The following is a 9,495-nucleotide window of genomic DNA, read 5'->3' as shown; positions in this document are numbered from 1 at the left end:
GAACGCCTCGAGCGAGGCAGTAACTGGGTGAGGCGTGATCCTGACATGCAGACAGTCCCCGGCCCTGCTCCCTGCCGCTCCTCCTCAGGCTCCTGCACCCAGGAGAGGAGGGTGAGGCCCGGGTGCTGACCCCGGCACGCTGCCGGTCCCGAGACCTGCGGGGCTCCTGCGGGAGGTGCCTCAGTGTATTTCCTGGGACGGACACGTACAAGAAAACAGGCGCAGGACAGAACAGGCGCTGACTGTAGGCCGAGCTGTCGCGACCTGCTTGAAGGCTCTCTCCTTTCCGCCTCCGCCCTTCCCTCCGGTGAAACTGAGCCCCAGCCCACCCCGGTGGCGTTTATTCTCCCGGCCGCTCACGCGTCCCTGCAGGCTGAGGAGACGGGCGGAGACAGCGGCTCCCACCCCCGCCGCGCCGCAGCCCGGCGCGCTCTGAGCCCTCAGCCGCGGCCGCACGGCAAACTCTGCCGGGGAACCGCCCTCTTCCCCGCTGCGACCAATCAGAGTCAGAGCAAGCGTGACTGATCTCCGCTTTAGCCTATCCGCAAGCTATCTGATGGCACCCAATCAGATGCCTGGGCAGATTTTTCTCGCCCAATGATAAACGAAGAGTGGCGCTTGGGCAGCAGCCCGCGCTTCTTCGGGAGCGGCGTAGACTTCAGCCAATCGGAGCAGCGCAGGAAAGGTTCCCAGTGGCCAATGAGGAAAAGGGGCGAGGAAAGAGCAGCTCGCGAGAATTTGAGAGGGACGATGGGAACCCGCGTCTAAGCGAGCGGGCCAATGGGGAAGGGCAGGGCGGGGCCGCAGCTGGACCTTTTTAACTGCCAGGTAAGAGAACCAATCAGAATGAGGAGGTAAGTTCGGGCCAATGGCCAATGAGGAGGGGATAGCCTCCTACGGTTGAGCTGCTGCGATTGACAGGGGAGACCCACAATCAGAAGGCCGCGCCCTTTCCAACCGTCCAATGAGCGAGCGGGGCGGGGAGGCACGGGGGGGCGGCTCTTCCCGCCCCCTCCTCGCGGGCGCGCGAGTCCGGCCGGCGGAAGGGCAGCCCGCCGAGCCAATCGGAAGGGGCGTAAAGGGGGAGCGGGCGGGCCTTCCGCCCGGCGGGGGCGAGGGGGTGGGGGCGACGCGCTCGGCGGCCAACGAGGGCGGCGGGCCGGCGCCGAGCGCCCAATGGGCGCCGGGGGGGCGGGGCCCGCTGCCGCCGCGGCTTCCAAGATGGCGGCGGGTGCGTGAGCGCGGCGGTCAGTCAGTCGGTGAGGCCGCCGGCGGGAGCAGGGCCGGGGGCGGGAGGGGGGCTCCGCCGCCCGCCGCCATGAAGGGCAAGGAGCGCTCGCCGGCGAAAGCCAAGCGTTCGCGGGGCGGCGGGGGCGGTGAGGACTCGGCGTCCTCCTCCTCGTCGGCGCGGGGCGAGCGGAGCAGCAAGAAGCCGAGCGGCTCCGGCGGCTCCAACGGCAGCGGCGGGAAAGCGGCGGCGGCGGCGGCGGCTTCCAACGAGAGCAACAGCGGGAGCAGCCGGCGCGGCGCGCACCCGGACAAGGCCGGCCGCGCCGGCAGCCGCGAGTACGAGGCCGGGGCGGCGGCGGCGGCGGCGGGCGGCGGGGGCAGCCGGCACGGCTACGGCGGCGGCGGCAGCGGCAAAACCGCGGAGGCGTCGCGGAGCAGCAGCAGCCGCGGCGGTGGGGGTGAGTCCCGGGCGCCGGCGGCGGCCCCGTCCTCCTCCTCCTCCGAGTCGGGCGGCGGCGGCGGGGAGTACAAGACGCTGAAGATCAGCGAGCTGGGCTCGGCGCTGAGCGACGAGGCGGTGGAGGACGGGCTCTTCCACGAGTTCAAGCGCTTCGGCGACGTGAGCGTCAAAATCAGCCGCCTCCCGCCCGGCACCGGCGCTGCCGACGAACGCGTGGCCTTCGTCAACTTCCGCCGGCCCGAGGACGCCCGCGCCGCCAAGCACGCCCGCGGCCGCCTCGTGCTCTACGACCGCCCGCTGAAAATCGAGGCCGTCTACGTTGGAGGCGGCGGAGGGAGCAGCCGGCGACGCAGCAGCCGTTCCCCAGCGCTGCTGGACAAGGAGTCTCCCTACGGCACGGCGGCTGTAGGGGTGGTGGCCGCGGCGGCAGCGGCTGTGCGGCACCCTCCGGCTGGAGCGACGCAGCGGGCCTTGTCACCCGCCGGTAGCGGTGGGGCCCTGGGTTATCGAGACTACCGGCTGCAGCAGCTCGCCCTGGGCCGCTTGCCACCTCCGCCCCCTCTGCCCAGGGAGTTGGAGAGGGAGAGGGACTATGGGGGTTTCTATGAAGCGCGAGTGCGGCCGGCTTATGGGCTGGAGCGGGTGGCTGGTGTGGCGGCTGCTGGGGGCTTTCGTGGAGGAGGAGGGGGTGCTGGAGCCGCCGGCGAGGAGGAGATCAGCCCCGAGGATGACCAGAGAGCCAACCGCACGTTGTTCCTGGGCAACCTGGACATCACCGTGAGCGAGTCAGATTTACGCCGAGCTTTTGACCGTTTTGGGGTCATCACTGAGGTGGACATCAAAAGGCCGGGGCGTGGGCAGACCAGCACATATGGTTTTCTTAAATTTGAAAATCTGGACATGGCGCACCGGGCCAAGTTGGCCATGTCAGGAAAGGTGCTTCTGCGCAACCCCATCAAGATTGGGTATGGTAAAGCCACTCCAACTACCAGGCTCTGGGTGGGTGGCCTTGGGCCCTGGGTGCCTCTCGCTGCCCTGGCCAGGGAGTTTGATCGGTTTGGCACCATTCGCACTATCGATTACCGCAAAGGTGATTCATGGGCCTATATCCAGTATGAGAGCTTGGACGCGGCGCAGGCAGCGTGCACCCACATGCGTGGTTTTCCCTTGGGTGGGCCAGATCGCCGGCTCCGCGTAGACTTTGCTGACACTGAGCATCGGTACCAGCAGCCCTACCTGCAGCCTCTGCCCTTGCCACCCCCTGCTCATTACGAGCTCGTGGCGGAGGCGGCTGCTTTTGGGGCTCACCGGGGAGCCCCACCTGATCCTCTTCGGGGGGCCCGGGACAGGACACCACCGTTACTCTATAGAGACCGTGACAGAGACCTTTATCCTGAGACAGAGTGGGTGCCCCCCCCACCCCCTGTACGGGATAGGAGTAATCGGGCAGCTGCCTATGACCCACTGGAAAGCCTAGAGCGCCGCCGGGATGGTTGGTCCTTGGAGCGGGACCGAGGGGAGAGGGAATTGGGCAGTAGTAGTAGGGATCAGCCTAGGAAACGGAGACTGGCAGAGGATGGAGGCCGGCACTTAGACCGCTCTCCAGACAGTGAGCGTTCTTCTTCCTCCCGTAAGCGTCACTGTTTAGCCACAACCTCTCCACCGGACCGCAGCCCCGAGCTCCTTGGAGGCAGGGAGCGTTACAGTAGTGACCCCGAGCGCTCGTCCTCCCGCTTGCTCCTGTTGGAGCGGCCCTCGCCTGTCCGGGAATCACGCAGGGGCAGCCTGGAGCGGGGTCAGAACGAAAAGCGTGACCGCAAGAATTCTGCCGAACGGGAGCGTAAGCATCGTGCTTCTGCGGCAGCTGCCGCGCAGGAGTGCAAAAGTCCAGCCAAAAAGGATGAGCGTGCTACAGAAGGAGGTGGCGGAGGCTCCCGCCTCAAACCTCCTCCTCAGAAACAGCAGCAGGATGGAGCATCGCAGGCCGGGGGAGCCCCCAAGCTGTGCTTGGCTTGGCAGGGGATGCTTCTGCTGAAGAACAGCAACTTCCCGTCCAATATGCATCTGCTTCAGGGGGACCTCGGTGTTGCCAGCAGTCTCCTCGTGGAGGGAGCAACTGGTGGGAAAGTAGCTCAGCTCAAGATCACCCAACGTCTTCGTCTGGACCAGCCCAAGCTGGACGAGGTCAATCGTCGCATCAAAGTGGCGGGTCCCAACGGCTACGCCATCCTTTTGGCTGTGCCTGGCGCATCAGACAACCGCTCTGCAGCCGGAGCTAGTGAGGCTGCCACCACCTCCACCCAGAGGCCACTCAGGAATCTGGTGTCCTATCTAAAGCAAAAGCAGGCTGCTGGGGTGATCAGCCTCCCTGTGGGGGGTAACAAAGACAAGGAGAACAGCGGGGTCCTGCACGCCTTTCCACCCTGCGATTTCTCCCAGCAATTCCTGGACTCCACGGCCAAGGCGCTGGCCAAATCAGAGGACGACTATCTGGTCATGATCATTGTCCGTGGGGCGTCCTAAGGCCCTCGTGTTCTCTGTCCCCAACCCTGCCTACTCCTCCACACAGCCCCTCCAGCGTGTGCCAGGTGCTATGGGATACAGCCTTAGCCAGCCCTGTCATTATTTTAAATTAGATCTTTGTTTGTAGGTGACTCTCCCTGCCCGTTTTTCTGTTACTACATTTTTCTATAAAGTTAGAAGCCAGAAAGTTTGGTTAGGCATTAGCGTGAATAGGATATTTTGAGAATCCCCTCTCAGTGGGGATAGCAGGAAGGCTAGGCCTGCTTTGATTTAAAAAAGAAAAAAAAAAAAAAAGAAAAAAACTGGGGGGGGGGGAAGAACAAACTCCTGCCTTCTTAATTTTGAGTCGTGTCCTTTTTTCATTTCATGTTTTTTAAAGCAAGTTCAATAGCTCATCCTCGATAGAGTTACAAACCTAAAAGACCAGATTTAAAGCACTCAGTAGTTTAAATGGAAGACCACATTCTTACTAGCGGACTGGTGTCAACTCATTTTTTGAGTCCTTGAAATTCTGTGACGGCCTCAGGCCAGCGGCCCTTTGGCACGCATGATCCCTTTCCTCAGGAGCCTGAATGGTTTCCCTTTGAGTTGCATGGCTCAAGGTTGATGTCTTTCAGGTGACCAGCACCTGCTCTCGGGTACACTGCAGAACATTTAATTCCTTTATTGGGTGTTTGATAATTTCATCCAGCCCCTCAAAATGCATGCACTGAAGGTATGCTTTTTTAACAGGTGTATTTCTCCTATTTCTCTGAGTTCTGTTGTATCCCATATATGCACTTTGGGTTTGTAGCAGTGACAATGTTTGGTAAATAGCTGAGGACTTTGTTACAAACCATGAATGTCTTGTGCTTACTCTGGTATGCAGGAAACAAGGAGGTGCTTTAAGAATTAACTTTAGTTATATTGTGGTTTTTTGTTTTTACTGCCTTTTTTCAAAGAGTTGCAGGTACAGTGGGGTCTGGTTCCACAGTGCAAACTCTGAGCAAGTGTGCTTCTCTCCAGAGATGGTTTTAATTCTGTGATAATTTAATTACATAAAAGTTCTCATTAACATTTTACCTCTTTGTTAATAGCAAGAAACTGCTGTCTGCTAGGGACTTTTCAGGTACAGTACAGTGGGCATTACATGAGGTTTATCATTTTATAGGCATCTGGAGTAAAGTGGTTTTAGCATCTTGGAGAAGTATTAAAAGTACTCCTGGATGCTGAGGTTTGAGCTCTTGTTCCTGTGATTCTAGGAGGATCAGTTTGCTTTTTTCAAAGAACTTAGTTCCTTTTCTCTTAAGTTTTTTCCCCACTCATTGGGCACTTTTCTCCAGCTGTCTTGGCCATCTTGCTAATACAGGCATTTAGGAGGGAAGAAGGGATCTAAATCCCTGTTGTTTTGTTTAACAACTGAAAGGATGTTGCAGCTAACTTCTAAACTGAAGTGTAAATCTAACTGTATCTATTTACAGGCCCCAAAATTGTAATCTTGCACTTAAACCCAGAATGTAGTCTTGCACTTAGCCACATTTTCAGAGACTTGGGCAATGTAAAAGCGATGCTGCTTCACTAGGTAGATCCTCTGATATATTGCTTGGGCAATTGATACAGGCACAGGTTGATTTCTATTTCAACTTGCATGATGCAAAAATTGAGTTCAAAATGCAGAATAGTAGATGAAGGAGGAAATGTCTTGAATGTATTTTATGGGCATAACAGTTCTGAAGTGTGACTGTACTTGCTCGAGATTCGCTGTCGCAGAAATATGAATTTGTGTAATACAGCTTTACTGAACCACTCGTCAGAGAGTGCTTTGGTTTAAGTGGGCTTTGATTTCCTTTACCTGACCGGCATGAGTAGACGTAGTATCCCAAGCATTGCGGTGAACTGAGGACTTGAATGTGGCAGCATATCTTGAAAACAGATTTTGTTTTTATGGCTACTTTTCTTTGTAAATGAAAACGTACAAGCCTCATTTAATGCTCTTAAATGTTTGAGGGTAAAATCCAGGATTTCTGGGTTGTTGTCCTTCAGCGTGAATGTAATAGATGGCAGAATTCAGCTGTTCATCTTACTATTAACAATGAGAATTTTTCAAAATGACACGGATAACGCAAATAACTATATGTTTTAGAAGATACAGCGTATTTACCACTTACTGCAAAGAATGTCTGTTTTAATTCTAGCAGGTGTCTGTTGTGTGTCAGCAGGTAATAAACACTGCTGCTAACTCACTTGAAGCGCTGCTTGCATTTAGAGTGAGTTTTCTCCTTGCATCTGACATGAGTCACTTACAAGTGCAGAGTTTTAAAGGAAAGAAACTTGAACTGCTGGGAATTCAAATCTGCCCAAAACCAAAAAAAAAAAGAAGCACTAACGTAATTTGTGTTCAACACTTAAACTTGCTGAGAACAGTGTTTGTTACACTGATATGCAGTAGGCACCTGTTTTTAAAACCCATAAAACTTGGGGTCAACATAGCTTGTCAAAGCAAACTTAGTGTGAGAACCCTTTTGGAAAGAGCATCCTAGGTGCACTTCCATTTTTCCTTGTAAAATAGCAGTGGTTATACCTGCCACAGGCTTTTATGAGTCAAAATTGTGCTGCGCTGGAGGGTAATAAGGAACAGGCGAGGCTCTATTTGACTCCAGGTTTTCTGGTTCCTTATTTAATGGAGTACCTGCTTCTTTAAATCTGGTTTATTTGTGGTTGCTGCTCTGTTTTGTAAGCAAGGATTTTAACACCCTTTGAGGGTTCTTAATGTCAAAACATAGTTGACTGGCAACATTTTTTTTGCCGGCACTTAAGTTCACGTGCTGCCATCAAGGCTGGTACAGCTTGGTCAGCTGTGCTTTTCTCTTAGGCTCTGAAGCGTGCACCATTGGAGTAACTGTCCACTAAAAGTCGTCTTTGCCAGGGCTGAATGCGAGTAGAAGTCCGTATGTAATACCACTTCTGTATAGAGCAAAACAGATGTAGCAGACTTTAGCTCTCTAGTTGTGTTTGGCATTATCTTGCTCTAGCGAGAGCTCGGTATTTCTTCTAACGTTGTGTGCAGCTGATGTTCCTATATTTCATTAGTCTGTTGAATTAGCGTGGAAAAAGGATGTCCTTTTCCTGAATCATTTCATAGTTGTGCTTTATGCTTTGGGGAAAGAACCTCAAATGACTCATACTTTTGTTTAAGATTTTAGTTGGGTTTTTTTTGTTTTTTTTTTAATTGGAAACTTTACGCAACTTCCTTGGCTGCCGGCCAGTGGCTTGCTTTGCGCCCGTCTAGTGTACGGTCTGCTCTTCACTGGGACTGCGCCATGAACACTGAGGTTACCCTCAGCTCCAGAGGTTTCAGGCTTCTGGGTTACAAATACCAACGCATCCTTGTAAGCATCATAGAGAGAGAAGGGCGTTATGTGCCAGGCAGACAAATCTTACCCCACTTCTCTCTTTTTTTTTTTTCTTTTTTTCTTTTTCTTTTTTTTTTTTTTTACAAGGATGTTAAAGGATTGAAATGTTTTGGTGACAACTTGCTCAGCCCCCTGTGGAGGGTGAAGAAGAGAGTTTTAGATTTCTTGCAGTGGTTAGGGAACCATCTGGTTAATGGTAACTGAGGTGAAAGGCCTTAAGTATTAATGGGGAGGAGGAGTGAATCAAAATTGTGAAGACAGGTTCAAAAACTCTGAGGACTCAGGGAAAAATGGCTTGGAAAACTGTAGTTCCTGGCTTTAAGAAAAACAGTGTTGAGGGCAGTACTCCTGGGGAGTCTGCTGTATGCCCGTTGAACAGAAACAAAGGTGGAAGAAATTCTTGCAATGTGACTGTAGAGCTTTTGGGGTTCTTTCCCCTTTGTTTCCCCCTTTATTACTTTCTGCAGATAGCACCGAAGGACAGATATTCCAATGACTTATAAATTGAATGATGCAATGATTTTTGTATTATTAGGCTTAAGGCAGACCATATGGTTCAGAGAATGGTTAATTGAATATTCAACTTCATGCAGTTTTGATTGTGTGAAAATGATGGATGAGAAATATTACTTGAATAGTAACAATTTTAAATTATATTAGGTGTGTCTTTGATTTGACCTTTTCTTTAATATTGGAGTTGTCTGCTGTTAGAATTACGCAGCAAAATGAGAACAAAAGAGAAACATGTAACACTACATTTCATGTTTTTGTTGATAAGTTGCCTTCAGGAAATACTCTTTGAGGAAAGTCAACCGAATTATCAATAATTCAGTTGGTTTTTCTCATGGTTAATTATTTTGACGTGTCCCATTAACTGTTTCTGAAAGTTGAATAATCATCAGTACTGTATGCCTAGTTTAACCTTGGTCCAAAAAGAAGCCCTGCACTACTTGTTATGCATCTATACATAGAAGGTGACTTCATTTCAAGGTTTCGTGCCCGTGGGTGGTATTGTTGCTTTTTGAAGTCCAAGTAGAATATTCAGAAAGGCCTTGTAGCTCTTTATGTTCATCTGTATAATGTAGGGAGGGGAAAAAATCTGTTGTATGCATTTGTATTGAAATAACATTTTCTTTCCTCCTGCAAGCAAAGCTGGTGGACTGCAGAAGACAACCGCATGGGATACCAAGCTCTAATGGACCTTTGGGAAGAGAAGCTGTGGCTTATGTGGAATTTACATGGGCCTCTTGATGGAAGAAAGCTTATCTGTTTAGTATTTGTGCATTTTACTAAAATGGCAGCTTTAAAAAAAAAGTTGTGTATCTGCTATTGTGATGCCAATGCCCGTGTTTAAGTGGAAAAAAAAATGACCTCTTTGCTTTGTGCTGTGTACACAAGATTGCTGGAAAAGTAAAGGAATACCCTTTTTATGGCTCACACAGCTTAAAAGTAGCTGTCACTCAAACATGCGCTCACAGTTGAGCTGATTTTGTTTCATTCTAAATAAATTGTTTCTTTTGAGGAAAATGGTTTTTCTGCCTGGAAGTGAATTGACGACAAACGTTTGACCCCTTTGTTTGCAGCGGAGGGGTTGCTGCTGCTGCTCAATGTTTGATCTGATAGTTGTGGGTCTTGAGCAAGAAGCAGGGAGAACCGACACTTTCGCGTTGACCAGCCTGTTGTACCAAATCTGAAGAAATCTAGTTGATTGTCTTGCTGTGGCACCCCCTTTGTTTGCAGTGAAAAAGGGGGTCACTTGCTGCTTTACTCCTCACCTTGACGAGGAAGCGGTGCTGATGCTGGCATGCAAGAAGCAGGGAAGCACCACCCTGAGTCTCAGAACGGTGTACAAGTCTGGGGCTTCGCTGGTTTGAAGAGCTGGAGTTCCTG

The 9,495-nt window shown here is 51.9% G+C and overlaps 1 protein-coding gene across 1 annotated transcript; it reads left to right on the top strand.

The window, feature by feature from the left end:
- The first annotated feature begins 1,221 nt into the window (after positions 1–1,221).
- RBM15 (RNA binding motif protein 15) lies at positions 1,222–9,132 on the top strand. Its single transcript, XM_069771642.1, has one exon. It carries the CDS (start codon positions 1,319–1,321, stop codon positions 4,211–4,213), a length of 2,895 nt encoding a protein of 964 aa, XP_069627743.1. The 5' UTR covers positions 1,222–1,318; the 3' UTR covers positions 4,214–9,132.
- The last annotated feature ends 363 nt before the right edge of the window (positions 9,133–9,495 follow it).

Source organism: Haliaeetus albicilla, chromosome 26 (assembly GCF_947461875.1).
Source record: "Haliaeetus albicilla chromosome 26, bHalAlb1.1, whole genome shotgun sequence".
Taxonomy (NCBI): domain Eukaryota; kingdom Metazoa; phylum Chordata; class Aves; order Accipitriformes; family Accipitridae; genus Haliaeetus; species Haliaeetus albicilla.
Note: the sequence above shows the minus strand (reverse complement) of the source record. Positions and strands in the feature narration are given on the sequence as shown.